At 41.2% G+C, this 20,766-nt stretch overlaps 1 protein-coding gene across 1 annotated transcript in view; it reads left to right on the top strand.

Annotated features, from left to right (window-relative positions):
* LOC117561955 (protein disulfide-isomerase A5-like) overlaps positions 1–18,570 on the top strand; it is a 47,303-nt gene extending 28,733 nt beyond the window's left edge. The window contains exons 7-10 of the mRNA XM_034239690.1: positions 3,619–3,679; positions 7,494–7,561; positions 11,515–11,606; positions 18,469–18,570. Of these exons, the coding sequence (XP_034095581.1) occupies positions 3,619–3,679; positions 7,494–7,561; positions 11,515–11,606; positions 18,469–18,544 (297 nt within the window). The 3' untranslated portion in view covers positions 18,545–18,570. The remainder of the gene's footprint in view (positions 1–3,618; positions 3,680–7,493; positions 7,562–11,514; positions 11,607–18,468) is intronic.
* The last annotated feature ends 2,196 nt before the right edge of the window (positions 18,571–20,766 follow it).

Below are 20,766 nucleotides of genomic sequence, written 5' to 3'. Positions count from 1 at the left end.
CTCTTTAAAGTAGAGACACTACATACTGATATACACCTGAACATCAGCAGGAGAGGACTCTTTAAAGTAGAGACACTACATACTGATATACACCTGAACATCAGCAGGAGAGGACTCTTTAAAGTAGAGACACTACATACTGATATACACCTGAACATCAGCAGGAGAGGACTCTTTAAAGTAGAGACACTACATACTGATATACACCTGAACATCAGCAGGAGGACTCTTTAAAGTAGAGACACTACATACTGATATACACCTGAACATCAGCAGGAGGACTCTTTAAAGTAGAGACACTACATACTGATATACACCTGAACATCAGCAGGAGAGGACTCTTTAAAGTAGAGACACTACATACTGATATACACCTGAACATCAGCAGGAGAGGACTCTTTAAAGTAGAGACACTCCATACTGATATACACCTGAGCATCAGCAGGAGAGGACTCTTTAAAGTAGAGACACTACATACTGATATACACCTGAACATCAGCAGGAGGACTCTTTAAAGTAGAGACTCTACATACTGATATACACCTGAACATCAGCAGGAGAGGACTCTTTAAAGTAGAGACACTACATACTGATATACACCTGAACATCAGCAGGAGAGGACTCTTTAAAGTAGAGACACTACATACTGATATACACCTGAGCATCAGCAGGAGAGGACTCTTTAAAGTAGAGACACTACATACTGATATACACCTGAACATCAGCAGGAGGACTCTTTAAAGTAGAGACTCTACATACTGATATACACCTGAACATCAGCAGGAGAGAACTCTTTAAAGTAGAGACTCTACATACTGATATACACCTGAACATCAGCAGGAGAGAACTCTTTAAAGTAGAGACACTACATACTGATATACACCTGAACATCAGCAGGAGAGGACTCTTTAAAGTAGAGACACTACATACTGATATACACCTGAACATCAGCAGGAGAGGACTCTTTAAAGTAGAGACACTACATACTGATATACACCTGAACATCAGCAGGAGAGGACTCTTTAAAGTAGAGACACTACATACTGATATACACATGAACATCAGCAGGAGAGGACTCTTTAAAGTAGAGACACTACATACTGATATACACCTGAACATCAGCAGGAGAGGACACTTTAAAGTAGAGACACTACATCCTGATATACACCTGAACATCAGCAGGAGAGGACTCTTTAAAGTAGAGACACTACATACTGATATACACCTGAACATCAGCAGGAGAGGACTCTTTAAAGTAGAGACACTACATACTGATATACACCTGAACATCAGCAGGAGAGGACTCTTTAAAGTAGAGACACTACATACTGATATACACCTGAACATCAGCAGGAGAGGACTCTTTAAAGTAGAGACACTACATACTGATATACACCTGAACATCAGCAGGAGAGGACTCTTTAAAGTAGAGACACTACATACTGATATACACCTGAATATCAGCAGGAGAGGACTCTTTAAAGTAGAGACACTACATACTGATATACACCTGAACATCAGCAGGAGAGGACTCTTTAAAGTAGAGACACTACATACTGATATACACCTGAACATCAGCAGGAGAGGACTCTTTAAAGTAGAGACACTACATACTGATATACACCTGAACATCAGCAGGAGAGGACTCTTTAAAGTAGAGACACTACATACTGATATACACCTGAACATCAGCAGGAGAGGACTCTTTAAAGTAGAGACACTACATACTGATATACACCTGAACATCAGCAGGAGAGAACTCTTTAATGTTGATGGACAGTAACTGTGATAATAAGACAGAGGAAGCAGGTAATGTGATGCAGGATCCAGCTCTCCTGTCCTGCTGAGGGTTTGATCTGCCTCTAAAGCTGACTCAGCAGCATGTCCACCTCTGCAACAAAACACCCACACAGGAAAGTACAATATCAGGGCTTTATCATCAAAGAGCAGCTCAGCGTGGTTCATGAAGTTTACCAAAAAGCCTTTCTAGACAGCTCTCGTCCAGTTAGGTCAGATGGCACTCGTCTTAACCCCCCCCCGGGACATTCCCCTGACAACCTGACACACTCACAGATATATACAGCATTTTGAAAACCCTGTGACTCAACGAACAGCAGTTCTGTTGGTTTCCACCCCCTCGCCCTCTCCTGCCCTGAGGCTTGTTGAAGGTATCCACAGAAGATTGTGCTGAATGTGAGTTATTAGGAAGTATCCACACTCATGGAGGTGAAGAGGAGCAGGAGGAATTGTCGGGGGGGGTCCACCTGCTGTCAGAATAACTAATGTGTCTGCTGATGTGGAAAATACAGTCTATTAATTTGCTGAAAAAGCTGGAAGATGATGGTGTGCTTAGTTGTTTTAGAGCTCCATCTAAACGGAGAGATACTTAAAGACATCTTGAATTTTCTTGGACAAAGTTAGTCATTTGATTTACTGTACAAAGGCTTCTTGTTACGTTGAGGGTAAGGCTGCAGGACCTACATTCAGTACGAAGACAGAGGAGGCGTATGTAGGAGTTTATACAAAAAGGGGGTCCAGACTAGCTCACGTAAAAAACAGAAGTACTAACCAGGGGACTACGGCTGCTCAATTAATCGTATTTTAATCGCAATTACGATTTTGGCTTGCAACGATTATCAAAACAAACAACATCGAAATAAAACGATTATTTATTTATTTTAATTAATTTTGTTTTAATTAATTTTGTTTTTTTGTTTTTGTTTTTCAGTTGAGTTAGACTTAAAGTTCAGGGTAATCAACTGTTAAAAACATACTGTTCAATTTTTATTTTCAATATATGGATGTTTTCAAAGTAAATGGATAATCGTTTTTAATAATCGTGATATCAATTATTGACCCAAATAATTATGATTGTTGCCATAATCGAGCAGCCCTATAGGGGACAAGGAGCAGGAGCAGAAATGCTGACAGGAACGATCGCACCAAGAACATAAGGGAAGACGGACCTAAATACACACAAGACTAATCACAGAGACAAGACACAGCTGGAGAGGGCAGGTGAAACATACCCAGACAATCAGGCTCACGAGGGAAAACACAAGAGAACCCAGACAAGACACAAGGAGGAAAATACATTTCAAAATCAAACTGGAGTCATTCAACACAAACCCATCATCATGACACTTCTGGGATATTTGTGAAATTGTCCATCTCTATATTGGATGCTGTCAGTATCCCAGAAGTGATATATCTATTGTGATATATACTCAGTATCACAATATATATATCTGATATAGCATGTGTCCATTCAATACCAAGTGTATATGAAACAACCGAGTCTTAAAACCTATTTTTATAAAGTCCTGTGTGTATTAAGCATCCGACAAATGAAAATAACTTAAATGCAAAACACTTTTTCAATTGAATGTTTTACAGGTATAATCAGATTAAAACCATTGTGTGATTAAGGTGATCATATCTTCTGCGAAATGTGATATGGCATGTGCTTGTTATCTTTAATTTAGACAATGTTTAACGTTTTCCTCGCAGCCCCGATGCATTATCATATCTAATTATCCCCCAGCCCTTACTTTACATATCTTTCATTAATAGATGATAAGGCGTGTTAATCATGTTCCCTCTCTCCTTCCTCTGAAGGACTTCAGGAAGCTGCTGAAGAGAGAGGAGAGGCCGGTCCTCATGATGTTCTACGCTCCCTGTGAGTCCTCTATTATCAAGTGCTGCTCTCTTTACTGTGCAGAACATGTTGTGATCAAAAGACAAGAGCTGTTATCGTGCAGAACGATGAAAAACATATCAGATATGGAGAGAGCATATATTTCCTATTTTGTTTTACTTGCTTGTAAGCGCTTTGAGCACCGGGAAAAGCGCTTTATAAATGTAATGTATTATTATTATAGTATGTATTACGTTAATATTAAAGGTCACCTATTATGCAAAATCCACTTTACATAAATCACCATGTGTCCCCTCTTCTTCATGTCTCTTCTACATCAACATGTGTCCCCTCTTCTTCATGTCTCTTCTACATCAACATGTGTCCCCTCTTCTTCATGTCTCTTCTACATCAACATGTGTCCCCTCTTCTTCATGTCTCTTCTACATCAACATGTGTCCCCTCTTCTTCATGTCTCTTCTACATCAACATGTGTCCCCTCTTCTTTATGTCTCTTCTACATCAACATGTGTCCCCTCTTCTTCATGTCTCTTCTACATCAACATGTGTCCCCCTCTTCTTCATGTCTCTTCTACATCAACATGTGTCCCCTCTTCTTCATGTCTCTTCTACATCAACATGTGTCCCCTCTTCTTCATGTCTCTTCTACATCAACATGTGTCCCCATCTGTCTTTATGTCTCTTCTACATCAACATGTGTCCCCCTCTTCTTCATGTCTCTTCTACATCAAACATGTGTCCCCTCTTCTTCATGTCTCTTCTACATCAACATGTGTCCCCTCTTCTTCATGTCTCTTCTACATCAACATGTGTCCCCTCTTCCTCATGTCTCTTCTACATCAACATGTGTCCCGTCCTCTTTCTTATGTCTCTTCTACATCAACATGTGTCCCCTCTCATGTCTCTTCTACATCAACATGTGTCCCCTCTTCTCATGTCTCTTCTACATCAACATGTGTCCCCTCTTCTTCATGTCTCTTCTACATCAACATGTGTCCCCTCTTCTTATGTCTCTTCTACATCAACATGTGTCCCCTCTTCTTCATGTCTCTTCTACATCAACATGTGTCCCCTCTTCTCCATGTCTCTTCTACATCAACATGTGTCCCTCTTCTTCATGTCTCTTCTACATCAACATGTGTCCCCTCTTCTTCATGTCTCTTCTACATCAACATGTGTCCCCTCTTCTCATGTCTCTTCTACATCAACATGTGTCCCCTCTTCTTCATGTCTCTTCTACATCAACATGTGTCCCCTCTTCTTCATGTCTCTTCTACAATCAACATGTGTCCCCTCTTCTTCATGTCTCTTCTACATCAACATGTGTCCCCTCTTCTCCATGTCTCTTCTACATCAACATGTGTCCCCTCTTCTCCATGTCTCTTCTACATCAACATGTGTCCCCTCTTCTTCATGTCTCTTCTACATCACCATGTGTCCCCTCTTCTTCATGTCTCTTCTACATCAACATGTGTCCCCTCTTCTTCATGTCTCTTCTACATCAACATGTGTCCCCTCTTCTCCATGTCTCTTCTACATCAACATGTGTCCCCTCTGTGGAAAGAGACTCTGAACGTTTCAGGAACATAGATTCTCTCTCTTTTTGATCCATTTCTATAAAAACCTGTCTGAAAATGAGCTGATCAGATTTTGGCCACTTTATGATGTCATAACGATGTTTTTGGCTTGTGTACCCATTAGCCAATCAGCAACCAAGGAACCCTCCCCCCACACCTTATCACCTGAATCTCCTCCTAGAGCACCATTAGCCGCGTTCACACCGCAGTACTTTTCCCACTTTAGTTCCGAAATGTCGCGTTCACACCAAAAAGAGCCAGAACTAAAATTAGTTCATGAGAACCTTTCCACCCCCTTTTCAGTCCCTGCTAGAGAGCAGGTTCTTTCGTGGGAGAAAAAGGTCCCTATGTCTGATTGGCTGGGCGGATTGCAAACCACGCCCCGTAAAACTCTGAAAAAGTTTTGTGAAGCCGCCATTTTATTATCCTCGCATTAGCATTATTAGCATTATCATTAGCCCAGCGCAGAAACGCAGAGAGACTAACGAATGGCAACACAAAATAAAACATGGGAGCGGTGGAGATGAGGAGGTGTCGGCGTTCTGGCGATTTACTCGGAAGGCTTCAGTAGAAGCTGCTGGGACTCCCAGCAGCTTCTACTGAAGCCAGTCCCCAACTCCGGGGACTTCCGGCCGGGGACTCCGGGTGGCAGTATACGCCGTGAAGTTGTTTGCAGCCTGCCAGTAAACCCAAAGCAGAAGAAGAATAAGTGACGTCAGCGGTACTGTACTTAGTTCATGAGAACTCTTTAGTTCATGAGAACTAAAGAGTTCTCATGAACTAAGTCCTGGGAAAAGTACTCCGGTGTGAACGCGCCTATTGTGTTATTTTTAACCAAATGTCTCTCAGAGGGGCGTGGGGAGGGGCTCCTTATTTTCATCTGAAGTAACAGACAGAGAATCAGTACTTTGGAAACAGGGCTGAAACAGAGGGGATTATGGGTAATGCTGCAATGATCAGTTTGGTGTTTCAGCCAATCAGAGACAGGTTCTGGATATATCTGAGACCTGTGATACATTGATGACAAACAGTAAAATAGGGGACCTTTTAAAATGTAAGAACTTTGTTTTTTTATTTTATGGGAGAAAATGTCCAGACTATATTCTCTGCTTCCTCAGGACTTGTTTATGCTTTTAAATTAAGATACCAATATTTTCATATGAATGAAACTTAAATATGAGGTCCACTTACTTGATTTTTGTTCTTCTGTAACTTGTCAGGTTTCCCTTTGAAAAATAGATGCTTTTCCCCATAGAAATGATATTGAAATGTTTTCTATAATCCCAATAAGTCTCCTGGTTCAAAACATTGAATATAAAGTCATTAAGTGTCAATGTTCAGTGTTTTCTCTCAGGTGAATGAATGAAACAATTACAAATGATGAAACAAAATGGTGTTACGTCAGTGTAGAGTTAATTGTCTTGTCACCTGATGGTTAGTAAAACAGTATTATGCAGTTTCCCATGTGTCGTGCTCGGTTATTAAGTAAGGGATAATGTGCAGCGAGGCGGTCATTATGCTGAGCTCATACCGTGTTCTGTTCCTGTTGGTGTTTACTTCCTCTGCCTTCTTCTGGTGATTTATCTGACGTCCAGCACTCCGCCTTTTAACCTCATTTCCTTTCTCTTTCTTGATCCGCTAAGAAAAATAGTCCGTTGTTACCGTTTGAACTAACGTAGCGACGTCAGGATCTGCTTCGATAGCGTTTTTGAGGAGCTTTTTGATTACAGATTTGAAAACATCGTTGCTTGCTTTAAAAGTAGCACAGTTCATGATGTCAACCCTCGATATCCCTGCCCTAATGCCAAAGCAACTGGCAACTGAATATGTTTTGATGTCTATGTCTGGACCGCTGCGTAAAAACGAGGGTTTCTGCCCCGTTACTTCTGCGCTGTTTTTCTTGTCCCAGGTCGAACAGTTCAATCGACCGGACTTCTTTCTGCAGATGTGAGCGTCCTTAACAACGGTCAATAAGTCCTTGACAGCGGTCTGTCTGTACTGGATTAACAACGTGTCACATGTTCTGAATTGACCAATCAGAATCGAGTATTCAACTAAGCCATGTAATAAAGTGTGTTGTCAGTGCATCACCTCTTTCACTGCCGATGACACAACGCAAGCTGCTATTGACAAAAAAAAACATCCCCTCTGTCAGATTATGGACATTTTGTTGACAGTTGCATCGATGCTGTCAGCGCGCTGGTTCCCATCGAGTTCTCTGTCATAACTTCTGTTCGTGATTTCTATCTTTGTTACAGGGTGCGGGGTTTGTAAAAGGATGCAGCCCGTCTTTCAGCAAGCAGCCACAGAGACCAAGGGGACATATGTAAGTCTGCTCACTTGTTTCACTGCAATAACTGATCTGTGATCTGAGCTGATTAGATGAGATGTGTCAGCAGTGGATGTCTGGATTGTTAAGTTTGGCAGGAGAGCAATCTGTCAGACTGGCCTGAATCAAAGCCTTCCCTTGTTGTACTTCCTGCTAAAATGACCACCAGTACACTACCCTTCAGCTTCAATCTCAGGATCCATGTGTTTGTGATCCTCTCCAGAATGGAAGTAGTCCTCACATACAGAGCATCAACTAGTTCCTGAACAGTGTCCTTCACATGCTGATATCCAAGAGAGGGAGTTACACAGTCACAAGATGGAGGAATACCGGTTCTTAGGTGATCAAACATCCTGTCATGTACAAAATAGTTTTTTCTCAAAATTTCAAAATTCTGACTTTCTCTAAAAATTCTGACTTTCTCTAAAAATTCTGACTTTCTCTCAAAATTCTGACTTTCTCTCAAAATTCTGACTTTCTCTAAAAATTCTGACTTTCTCTCAAAATTCTGACTTTCTCTCAAAATTCTGACTTTCTCTCAAAATTCTGACTTTCTCTCAAAATTCTGACTTTCTCTCAAAATTCTGAATTTCTCTCAAAATTCTGACTTTCTCTCAAAATTCTGACTTTTTCAAAAAATTCTGACTTTTTCAAAAAATTCGGACTTTCTCTCAAAATCAAAAAATTCTGACTTTCTCTCAAAATCTCAAAATGTTGACTTTTTCTCAAAATGTTGACTTTTTCTCAAAATGTTGACTTTTTCTCAAAATATAAAAAATCTGAAATTGTTCTCAAAAATCTGACTTTTTTCTCAAAACCTAAAAATGCAATGTTTACTTCAGATTAGCTCCACGTCAGAAATGAGCATGCTTGTCATATGTCTATCTCCATAGAGGCTGAATCATCATGTTAATCACATAGCTATCATATGCCTCAAACAGTCCTGATGCTCTTCTAGGTAATCACACATCCTGTCATGTTCACAGCTACAGTTGGGATACCTTTGTTATCATGTTACTCTCATACTGGAAGAGAACATTCAGTATTTCCCCAACAGAAACCCTGACACCCCTCTCTGCTGGACTTCATTTAAACTGTATATTTTGACAAACCAGAACCATCACAGATGTTCCTTCAAAAGTCTTCCAACCTTGCATCTCAATCTGTTTTAAATAATTTGAGTAGTTGATATCATTTTGCAGGTTTTAAATCATGGAATTCATTTATGTTTTACCTGGCAACGCATCCACAATACAGGGCTAATGTGGTTCTAGATAAAGACCACCACCTAAATATATTGAATATCAGTTTAGTCCATCCAGTCTTAGTGTTGCTTCCTCCTCCCTCCTGTATTTATCATGTTTTCTTCTCCTCCCTGGTCTCGAGGGTCCCCTAAAGACCCGTGTTGTCAGTTTGCAGACAAGCCGTATTACAACCGCAACTAAACATGGGGGGGAAAGGGTGCTCTGTTTCCAGCTGTGGTAACGTTTTTTTAAGAGCACTGGAGAGATGCCAGCACAAAAACAACCAGAGGCATATGTGATCAGCTAGGGAAACAAATGCTTTGTGTTCACAAACACTTGAAGCACCATGAAGAAGAGGGATCTGAGGGTGTCTGACAATAAGAGAGCAGCTGCCTGAGGGGAGCGTGAAGTAGTGCTCGCCTGCATGTTTGTCTGATTATGGAGCATTTTAGCTTGTGAAATGTAAGCCTCTTAACTGGAAATTAACAGTATGCATACAAGTTCCCTGCTCAGAACACAAAGGGGTTTGTTTGCCAGGCTGAGATGGATTATTGGAGGCGTGCCAGTTATTACAAGAGACTACGGAGAAGTGACAGGTTTGAATACTGAGTTAGTGCTCAGCAGAGTTGTACACATTACTCACCTCTGTGTCATAGAGACAGGAAGACGTACGGTCAATGTCTGAAGTGTTGTGTGCAGTCAGGTAGATGTATCTGAAAAGACTCAAGAGGACAAAGACATTTTGAAATCAGTTTTTGGCTCTTCTTTAAACACCACATTACCTCTGAAGAAACCTGGGAAATGTCAGGTGTTTGATTTATTTTAAATACCATACATATAAACTATTGGGATGCTAAACAGTTGACACACATTGACACAAAGGCAGAGGTTGTATATGTACACATTATAACACGCTAAAGATTAAAAGGTAAACATTCACATTTGATTTCGTCTGACTCCCTGGATAGACTGAAACAGCGTCATGGAGATATTGTTGTATTACTAACTGCACACACTAGCAAGTTAATGTGAGTAAACATCATTACATACTGAATGTTAGCAAACTATAAGCATAGTAAGATGCTTACATTAGCATTAAAATACACTAACAATATCCTGCTAACATTAGCATTCCACCCAGCTGAAGGTCGAGCATACTTGCCACACTTGAGACCTCAGAAATCGTGAGCATTTAAAAATGGGAGGGGGCGGTGCTAGTTGATCGCCGGAGCTGTTTGAACTCCTCTCCCACGTGTATCACCCCCCGGGGAAACTGACTTTTAAAGATGACAAGAACATCTACACATGTGTATTGTAGTTGTAAGTGCACTGCCTTGCTGCCTGTAGCACTGATGGAGCGTATGTGTGGGCTGGACCTGTATTTACAGGAAAGGAGTGAGCAGAGGGTCGAGTTGTCCATTCTTGTTCTGTGACTATCTTCCTCACCATGCTGAACACCCTCTCAGACTTTCAGTTGCGCACGCTGCTAAAGAGACGCGCTACCATGGCAACCAAACAATGTTGTAGCTGTATTAAAGTCCGAGTGGAAACTGTCGTGAGTAAATCTGATTTTGTCAGAAATGCGGGAGAAATATGACCCTGGGAGGAAACAGGGAGAGGGCAATGAAATCGGGAGTCTCTGGCGAAAATCGGGAGGGTTGGCAAGTATGAGGTCAAGGCTATATGATGACCTTTCAAACAAAATCTGTCAATGTTGAGCAGCTTAGTCAAATTACCGTTCCCGATGCACAACCCCAAGGACAAACAAAAAGTCTTTGTCCCACAAGTTTAAAATCAAAAAAGATATCTTTACATTAATCTAAAAATGTAGAGCACTCCCAATGGGGAGGGTGTTTTGGGTCTGATGATGTTATACGCATCTTAATGTGAAAAACATGGGAAACAAAAAATAAATAAAACTGTTTAAAAAAACACGTAAAGGTCACATGTCATGGCCATTTCTACTGATCATAATTCCATTGTTGAGGTCTACTAGAATAGATTTACATTGTTCAATGTTCCAAACTCACATTGGTTTCTGACAGCATCTCTGTATAGTGTGTGTATTCACTCTCTGTCCTAAACGGCTCCTGGATTGGTCAATTTGGACCAATCCAGGAGCCGTTACGTCACTATACCCGAAATACGTCACTATACCCGAAATACGTCACTAAACCCAAGAAGTAAACAATGGAAAAAGAGAAACAACGAGGCGTTCTGGGGCAGCACAGACAGGTATTTTCTGTGTTAGAGTTTTACTCGCTACAGGGTGCACTTTGAGGGTTTGTGACTCTGCAGACCGTTTACATGCAGACAAAGCTACATAACACAAGGGGACGGGTAACAACCAGAAAAGCATGACATGGGACCTTTAATTAAAATGGTAAGTTTGCTGCAACCAATTAAAGGTAGTTCTTGCCTATAAATATATTTTGTACATTAATCACGTCCACAATAGGGGACTTATTTATTTATTTATTTAATCAAGTTAAATGTGATTACAGTTCGCTAATCAACATTCATTTGACCTATGACCTATGTATGTCCTTTCCCAGTGAAGTCTCTTTTCAATCATGGAGTAATCATACTTTCATTACGGAGTCCTCTGACCTGTTTTCATGTCCTTTCTGTTTCTTGTGTCTCTGCTTTCTCCACCTCTCTGACAGCAAACTCCTTATTTCCCCCTTGACGTTGTTTTTCCTCCAGGTGCTGGCGGGGATGAACGTTCACCCGGCCGAGTTTGACGGCCTGAAGCAGGAGTACAACGTCAAAGGCTACCCGACTTTCTGCTACTTTGAGTGAGTTGGAGTCCTCTCATCCGTCTCACTTAGGGCTCAGCCTCACTTCCAAGGCTCAGAACATCTGGGACACTTCAAACAGAAAGGCCAGCCCAGAGCTCAAACACCGGCAGACAGGGGGGTGTCAAACGTACAATTTGCCAGGGAGGTTCAGAAAATTGCTTTAACAGGTGTGAAGGAAAAAGTTTCTCAGTATATTGGACAAAGTAATTTCACATGAGGAAGTCAAGGATGTGAGTGCTATTGTCGAGGAGCATGCAGTGTGCGAAAAAGTACACGTCCCACCGTCCGGGACGTGTTATTTACAATATCGGACAAGTAGATCTGTCAATTGACTTGTCCGGCAGACAAGTGACGTTTATTGACAAATTATTGATACATTCAGTTTACAAAAGGCAGAACTCATTCGCAAACTGTACGTGTCCTCCATTGTTCGTTTAGAAATGTTAGTTTCGGTTCTGCTTGTCGATTCATAAGGAAATGCATCTCGACGCTTTCTGTACAGTAGACGGGGGCGGGGCGGGGCGGGAAGTGTAGCACAGTGGGAACAAATAACAATTGTCCGGTCCCGGGATTAATAAGAGTTGTGAGGACAGGAGGCGAGGCCGAGCCCGCGGACCGCAGCTCTCTCTCTCTATGCTCCGTATCAGCTGATCGCTGCAAGGTGCAGCTCAGCGTCTCTCTCTCTTTCTACACACAGCGGCTCTGCTGCCCGTTTAACAGCCTCATCTTTGTCAAACTTTCTTATGTTCTTTCTCTAACACGTAATGAAGGTTATTAAGCGTTTTAGCTCCTGTGTTGTTAATATTGACCACCATGTCCTTTATGAAGTAAAGCAGCCTCCCTGTCTGTGTCCTCGCGCTGTCCTCACATCCCCGGACCCCAGACTCGGAGGAGCACAGGGATGTCAGTATTGTTTATGAAGCAGGGTATAGAAAGTACATTATTGAAATGAAAATACTATTTATTTACTTTTACAAACAGTGAGCAGCTGGGCAGCTGCAGCATGTGTATTGCAGGACATGTGTAAGCGTGCAAGCGTCTTTGAGTTGTAGAAAAGCGCTAGGCCTATAGGCTATAAATATAATGTATTATTATTATTATTAGGTTATGTCCTACACGTATGTGTTGGACATGTGTGGTTGGACTTTGTCTCACAGGCAGGTTGCAGTGTAACATCAGAGGAGACTGGGCCAATTGCACATTCTGAAACTGCACCACTTAGAACTAACTAAACAATGCAGAGATAATTTTTATATAATTGTATTCAATAACCGTAAGAAATTAAACAGTATGAAGTGATTTGTAAATAGGAATACAGATTTGACTTAATGTTTTCATAAATATATTTTTCTCCCAGTTTGACTTATTTTTACCCTCTCAAAGAACCGGAATCGAGAACCGAAAATAACCGGAATCGAAAAGCAGAACCGGAATCGTTAAAATCCAAACGATACCCAACCCTATGTGTGATGCAGTAAAATCTCTCTAAAAACTTTTTCTCACACTGGCATGGAGTTCACTCACGAGGTGCTGTATTCTTGGATATGAAGTAGAGCTGAAGTTAATGGAGAAAGAAAATTATCGGTAACCATTTTGATTGTTCAAAATGGTTCATCATGGTTGAAGCCATTTATCAAACAAAATGGCTACTCACCCCTTCCTTCATGCTCACCAATTCATAATTGTGCTTTTTGTGGTGTTCCCTATCCTTTGGTGTGTTTATATAGGTTTTAGTGCATGTAAATGGTCTGCAAAGGCTCAAATCCCTGTATTTCTCTCCCACACACGCCCAACCCCTGCCTGAAAAGTCACCATTGGACTCCTTTGATCACTTCCTGAACAAAGTGACTTCACTATGTAACAGCCAATATAATAACTGTCATAATACAAAACCATTTTTTTTCTTAAACCTTACTTAACTGGTTATATTTCTACAACATGTGTTTTATTTAAAGGGAATACCCTACCTAAACCTGTCTTCTGGATATTATAAACTCGCTGAAGTACAGTTGTAGTAAATACTAAAGCTGTAGTCAATCAAAGAAAAGGCATTATAGTAGGAAACTGACTTTAACGAGGCTGTATCAGGGTGTCCGCGGGGTTTTAAAAAGTATTAAAAGTTAATAAATCCATTTAGCGAAAATGATGGCTATTAAAAAGTATTAAAGGGCATTTCCCAAGGTATAACATTTTGTAGCTTGTTTTCAATAAGTATATAAATTGTCCAAAGAGGTGTGTCGCCAATGTAACCGGTTAGAACTCAAAGTGGCGATGAGGTCTTAAAATGTATGGAAAGGGTCTTAAAAAAGGTCTTAAAAGGTTTTACGTTTGACTTCAGGATTCCTGCATATACCCTGAGTATGCTCCAAAATAATGGATTAAGAAGTACGTTTTGTGTAGCGGTAACACTCATGCTCCTATTGGCTAGCGCTCCAACACATTGTACGTGATAGGCTAAAGGGGCGGGACATCTCTAAGCGGTCTTGCACTTCACAACCCCATATTTTCTGGCAGAGCCTTTTCTTCAGGAGCCACACTGAGCCATCGCAGCTGCCCATTGGAAACTCAGTGGGGCTGCATTCTTCCACACAGAGCTGTTGTCTGCCCAAACACTCAAAATGAACCAGTGTTTTAAATAATTAATACGCCAGACTAAGTAAAGGCTTTAAAATACCGTGCCAATGTTTTTTTCATCTCAAAGAACACTTTAAAGGTATCGATTTAGCGTTTGGGCTTCAGCGTTTCTCCTTTAGTGTTTGAAATGCTGTTGGTTAATCTACTCATTTCGCTTTACTACTATAACATTGAAGCCACTTGCAAAGTAGGAGCTGAGGCTGATGGTGTTTGTTAATGCAAGAAACCCCCCCAGCCACAGCATTACTATCCTCATATTTACTGCTGTTCACATTGTGCTTCATAGCGGTTCTTCTTATTCCTCCTGCAGCAGCTTTATCACCCTCATTTCCACATTAAACACTCTCATTCTAGTCTGGCCTTTTAATTAGACCGGGGCTGATTAAGTGTGTGTGTGTGTGTGTGTGTGTGTGTGTGTGTGTGTGTGTGTGTGTGTGTGTGTGTGTGTGTGTGTGTGTGTGTGTGTGTGTGTGTGGTGTGTGTGTGTGTGTGTGTGTGTGTGTGTGTGTGTGTGTGTGTGTGTGTGTGTGTGTGTGTGTGTGTGTGTGTGTGTGTGTGTGTGTGTGTGTGTGTGTGTGTGTGTGTGTGTGTGCATTTGCCCTCTTCCTGCACTTCTTACTTTGTGTGTTGCTGTACACACACACACACATGCGGGCTAGCTAACGTGTAGCTGGTCTGGAGCCAGTCCGTTAGCAGGCAGTGCATTAGTGTCAGCGCAGGGCTAGCTAACGACCAGCCGAGGCCATTGGCTTCAGTAATGAGCGCCTGGCTGATAAACAGCAGCTAATCACTGCGGGGTCAATCGGCATCAACACGGCTGGAGTTATCTCTCCGCTGCAGGAGCGAGGTTTCAAGGTCCTTTACCTTTTCAGCCCTGCAGATTAAGGAAGCTTACTGGCCAATACTGCAGCAGCCCTCCACTTCCTATCAATTAAAGCAACAATGAAAGTGAAACTATTTGAGCTACTTTGTCTTTCCTGTGTCCTTTACCCAAGAATGACATGAATTCGACATATCTCGACTTAACTTTTTAACACGGTTTCAGTGGATTTACAGCAGCGGAGATAAAGCAGGTGAATAAAGAGTTGGTCATAAATCTCACTGATTGAATTCCAAGCAGCTCCTCTCTCCACCGCGGCATTCGGATCACTTAAAATGCGATTTTTAAGCTCAAAATCCAGTTTGTGTGTAATCGTGTATCACCTTTAATAGTGTCCGCGCTGTGTCTCCCGAGCTGTAACTGTTTGCAGAAAGCCAGTTACTCCTGACACTGATCCTCCTGCTCTGAGTCGCAGCGAACAGCAGAGTAGATAAACTCATTCTTATGAAGGAAATATGCTTACAGTTTTTATCTTCTCACGAATTTGCAGCTGAGTAAATGCTTTCAGCTCACTTTAAATGCATACCGAGGGGTCACTGGCATCTGTAATGTTATGCTAACATTCAAAATACAAGGAAGTGGCATCAATCATATTTTCCTTTCGTCAGATCTACTTTTCATTTAGACTTTGAGCTGTTATGTTGTGTGTTTTTATTTTAGCCTTTGCAGACCATTTCGATCAGGGGTTTCAAACTCAAACACACAGTGGGCCAAAATTAAAAAAATGGGTACTACTCGAGGGCTGGACTGGTTCAATGTTTATTGCAGAACTTATTGAAATGAACTTATTGCACATATTAAACCTGGAACTAACAAAGCTTCAATGATTGCCTATAAAAACAACATTAAATAATCAGTTGCTTTCATTTCTTACGGCTCTATCTGCAGCTTTTCCAGAGTCATTTCTTATGAGTACATTTCTCCACAGGCCAACAACAGCTTCAACAAAACTATTCCCCTCAAAGAGAAAACCAAACATGCCCTGTTGTCCTGAGAGAGAAAGTGCAGAAGGAAACATCCATTGAACTCAGTGTGCTGCTCTGTGATGCTAGCTCAGATACTTGGCATCTCATCTTGGGAGCAAGGTCATCAATGTTTGGGCTCAGGCTCTGAGCGGAGGAGACCCTCAGGATGGAGTGAAGGTGTGCGTGCAATATACCGGAGGGCCAGATCTAATAGTAATTAGAAATGATTCTGCGGGCCGAAATTAAATCCACCACGGGCCTGATTTGGCCCCCGGGCCTTGAGTTTGACTCATGTGCTATAAATGCACACAAACGTATAGAACACTTAAGGAAAGGTAAAACCCCAAAAAGCATCTATAGGGCCTCTTTAATTATTTAGTCTAAAGGTTACGATACCAAATGCACCGTGGTATATTTACTAGGGCTGACTCTTTTTAAAGTGGTTTATTTAATTTATATTTGACCAAATTGTCATTTGTTTCTAATCATATGGAGAAAATGACTTTGGAGCATACAGTCCTTGTTAAAGTTGGGTTTCTACTATAATGCCTTTTCTTTGATTGTATACAGCTTTAGTATTTACTACTAATGAACCTATTAGAGTTTAAAATATCCAGACTCCGGCCTTCACTCTCTGGGTTTTCTCAATGTTGAGTACGCTTGCTTGGTAGCACATGTCTTCCGAGTGTAAAAGAAGAATACTTCCTGGCATTCGGAAAACAAAGAGTGGAACAGGCGAGCAAGTGTGCAGGTGTGCGTCATATGAGAGGCCCCGCCTTACATCTTCCGCCACAGATTTGGGGAAATTGGTCCGTGCGCAAAGCATTGTGGGGATTTTAAGACCGCGGAGTCTACTCATGTGCAGCCTCGAGATGTCTCCAAACGAAGTACGCCGGGCTCGGTAGGATTCCAAGTATGCTGGACATTGGAACAGCACTTCGGCGGCACTCGATGACGTAGTATGCTTGAAATAGTGGCTCTGGAGCAGCTTTACTCGACATTGAGAAACACCCTCTGACTCTGTGGCAAAAACACTCGTACACGCCTTCATCACATCCCGTCTGGACTACTGCAATGGAGTCCTGTCCGGGGTTCCCAGCCCCTGGACAGGCTCCAATACGTCCAGAACTCTGCCGCCAAGCCATGGCAACACATCACCCACATCCACCTCCACCGGCATTCAGTACAAAACACTCCTCCTCACGTACAAGTCCCTCCATACCCTCGCCCCCCAGTACTTATCGGACCTCCTCCATCCCTACACCCCTTCTCGGAGTCTGCGGTCCTCAGACACGGGCCTGCTCTCCATCCCCTGCTCTCGCCTCCGAACTGTTGGTGACAGGGCGTTCAGTGTTGCGGCCCCCACCCTCTGGAATGCACTTCCTGCCGAGATTGCCGTTATGCTGCCTCCCTGGACATCTTCAAATCATCATTAAAAACACACCCGTTCCCCCTGGCCTTCGGGCCCTAGCCCTTTCTTGGTCCCCCGGCTTCCTTTATTTTTTGTTTGCCCTTTGACTGTCTGTTTGTTTTGTTTGTCCACCATGTACAGCAGGGGGATCAAACTCAAGGCCCGGGGGCCAAATCCGGCCCGTGACTTCATTTTCTGTGGCCTCACAAGAGCTTGCAAAGAATATAATATGTGTATTATACGGTTACATGCCAATTTACAGAAGCACGTTGCCCATAAACTACATGTCCCACAATGCATCTCAAATTTGATGTTTTTTCTTCAAAATATGCGTTTTTTCTTAGAATTTGGCTTTTTCTCAGAATTTTCCAAAACATAGTTTTTTTTTCAAAATCTTACTTTTTTCCCCCAATGTAACATTTTATTTGTTTTAACTTTTTTTCCAGAATTTGGCTTTTCTTTTTAAATAATTTTGTGACATTCTCACCGGAGACTTGCAATTATTTGCCGTAGACTTCTGCTTTCAGACGTAGTTAATTACGAAGTTATTACCCTATCCGATAATAATCCGTTTATTATTCATTTTATACATATTAAATATTTATATACTCTTAAAGTTACAACCCGGACCTTTGAGTGCAACCATAATTCCAATGTGGCCCGCGATGAAATTGAGTTTGACACCCCTGATGTACAGCGACCTTGTGTCCCTTGAAAGGCGCTATATAAATATAATGTATTATTATTATTATCCAGAAGACATGTTTAGGTAGGGTATTCTCTTCAAATACAATTGTAGAAATGTTGCAGAAATATACAACTAAAGTATATTTGTAGTGTTGTATGATATGGCAGTTATTACATTGCCTGGGATTTTTAAAAGTCTTTCAAAACAGCAAAACGACCAATCCATATTCTTCCAATTGCTGACATGTGGTTTGGACTAAACCTCATTTTGTGCTCTTTTAGGAACGGGAAGTTCCTTCACCACTTTGAGAACTACGGAGGCACAGCGAAGGATATTGCAGACTGGATGAAGAAGTGAGTAAAGTCTTCATCACTCAAGACGTGTGGAAGCGCAGACTGCAATATGTTTGTGTCCACAGCTGTTTTAGCTAATGAAAAGAACAGCTCTCAAACTTCAATGCGCAAACTGCTTTAAAGTCTCAGTGGACGTTTCTGGCATCCCCTCTCCATTCTTCCGTGGTCGTCATCACACCTTTCCTCCTGACCCTGACTCACCTGACAGGGTGTCATCAATCTAACACCTGCTCTGTCTCATTTTTCTTTCTCACCTCACGCTGCCTGTAACCTGGTTTCTCCCTCCATGGCTTTGATCTCCTGCCTTCTCCCCCTCTTTCCTCCATCTTCCATTTGAGTTAAAGCCATGACCGTCCATCGGGCCGCAACCAGAGGGCACGGAGCAGAGTTTTCACAGATATCACAGGAAACGGAGCGAGACAGGCAGAGGATATATCCCAGAGGTTTAACCCAGAGGCAGAGCAGGTCCCTTCCCCGTCCTAAACTTTTACTGCTCGGCTTATTCAGAGCCCAGCAGTGTGATTCAGAGAGGTCGCCAGGCAGGCAATCAAGACGATCATCTGCAGAGGTGGGAAGTAGTGGAGTACAATACCTCGTTAACTGTACTTAAGTACATTTTTCTGGTATCAGTACTTTACTCCACTACTTCTTTTTCTGACGACTTTTTACTTTTACTTCTTACATGTTGAACACAAGACCTGAACTTTCTACTTCGTACATGTTGAACACAAATACCTGAACTTTCTACTTACTTCTTACATGTTGAACACAAATACCTGTACTTTCTACTTCTTACATGGTGAACACAAATACCTGGTACTTTTCTACTTCTTACATGTTGAACACAAATACCTGTACTTCTTTCTACTTCTTACATGTTGAACACAAATACCTGTACTTTCTACTTCTTACATGTTGAAACACAATACCTTGTACTTTCTACTTCTTACATGTTGAACCCAAATACCTGTACTTTCTACTTCTTACATGTTGAACACAAATACCTGTACTTTCTACTTCTTACATTTCTACACAAATACCTGTACTTTCTTTCTACTTCTTACATGTTGAACACAAATACCTGTACTTTCTACTTCTTACATCTTGAAACACAATACCTGTACTTTCTACTTCTTAAGTGTTAACCAATACTGTACTTTCTACTTCTTACATCGTGAACACAAATACATGTACTTTCTACTTCCTTACATTTGAACACAAATACCTGTAACTTCTCTTCGTACATTCTTGACACAAAATACCTGTACTTCTACTTCTTAACATCTTGAAACTCAAATACCTGTACTTTCTACTTCTTACACGTTGAACACAAATACCTGGTAAACTTTCTAACTTCTTACATTTTGAACACAATACCTGTACTTTCTACTTCTTACATCTTGAACACAATAACCTGTACTTTCTACTTTCTTACACTTTGAACTCAAAATACCTGTACTTTCTACTTCTTACATGTTGAACTCAAATACCTGTACTTTCCTTAACTTCTTACATGTTGAACACTAACTACCTGTACTTTCTACTTCTTACATGTTGAACTCAATACCTGTACTTTCTACTTCTTACATGTTGAACTCAAATACCTGTACTTTCTACTTCTTACATGTTGAAACACTAATACCTGGTACTTTCTACTTCTTACATGTTGAACACTAATACCTGTACTGTCTACTTCTTACATGTTGAACACTAATACCTGTACTTTCTACTTCTTACATGTTGAACTCAAATACCTGTACTTTCTACTTCTTACATGTTGAACCCAAATACCTGTACTTTCTACTTCTTACATGTTGAACACAATACCTGTACTTTCTACTTCTTACATGTTGAACCCAAATACCTGTACTTTCTACTTCTTACATGTTGAACTCAAATACCTGTACTTTCTACTTCTTACATTTGAACAAATACCTGTACTTTCTACTTCTTACATGTTGAACACAAATACCTGTACTTCTACTTCTTACATTTGAACTCAAATACCTGTACTTTCTACTTCTTACATGTTGAACACAAATACCTGTACTTTCTACTTCTTACATGTTGAACTCAAATACCTGTACTTTCTACTTCTTACATGTTGAACTCAAATACCTGTACTTTCTACTTCTTACATGTTGAACTCAAATACCTGTACTTTCTACTTCTTACATGTTGAACTCAAATACCTGTACTTTCTACTTCTTACATGTAGAACACAAT

The sequence above is a fragment of the Gymnodraco acuticeps genome, unplaced genomic scaffold (genome assembly GCF_902827175.1).
Source record: "Gymnodraco acuticeps unplaced genomic scaffold, fGymAcu1.1, whole genome shotgun sequence".
NCBI classification, from domain to species: Eukaryota; Metazoa; Chordata; class Actinopteri; order Perciformes; family Bathydraconidae; genus Gymnodraco; species Gymnodraco acuticeps.
Note: the sequence above shows the minus strand (reverse complement) of the source record. Positions and strands in the feature narration are given on the sequence as shown.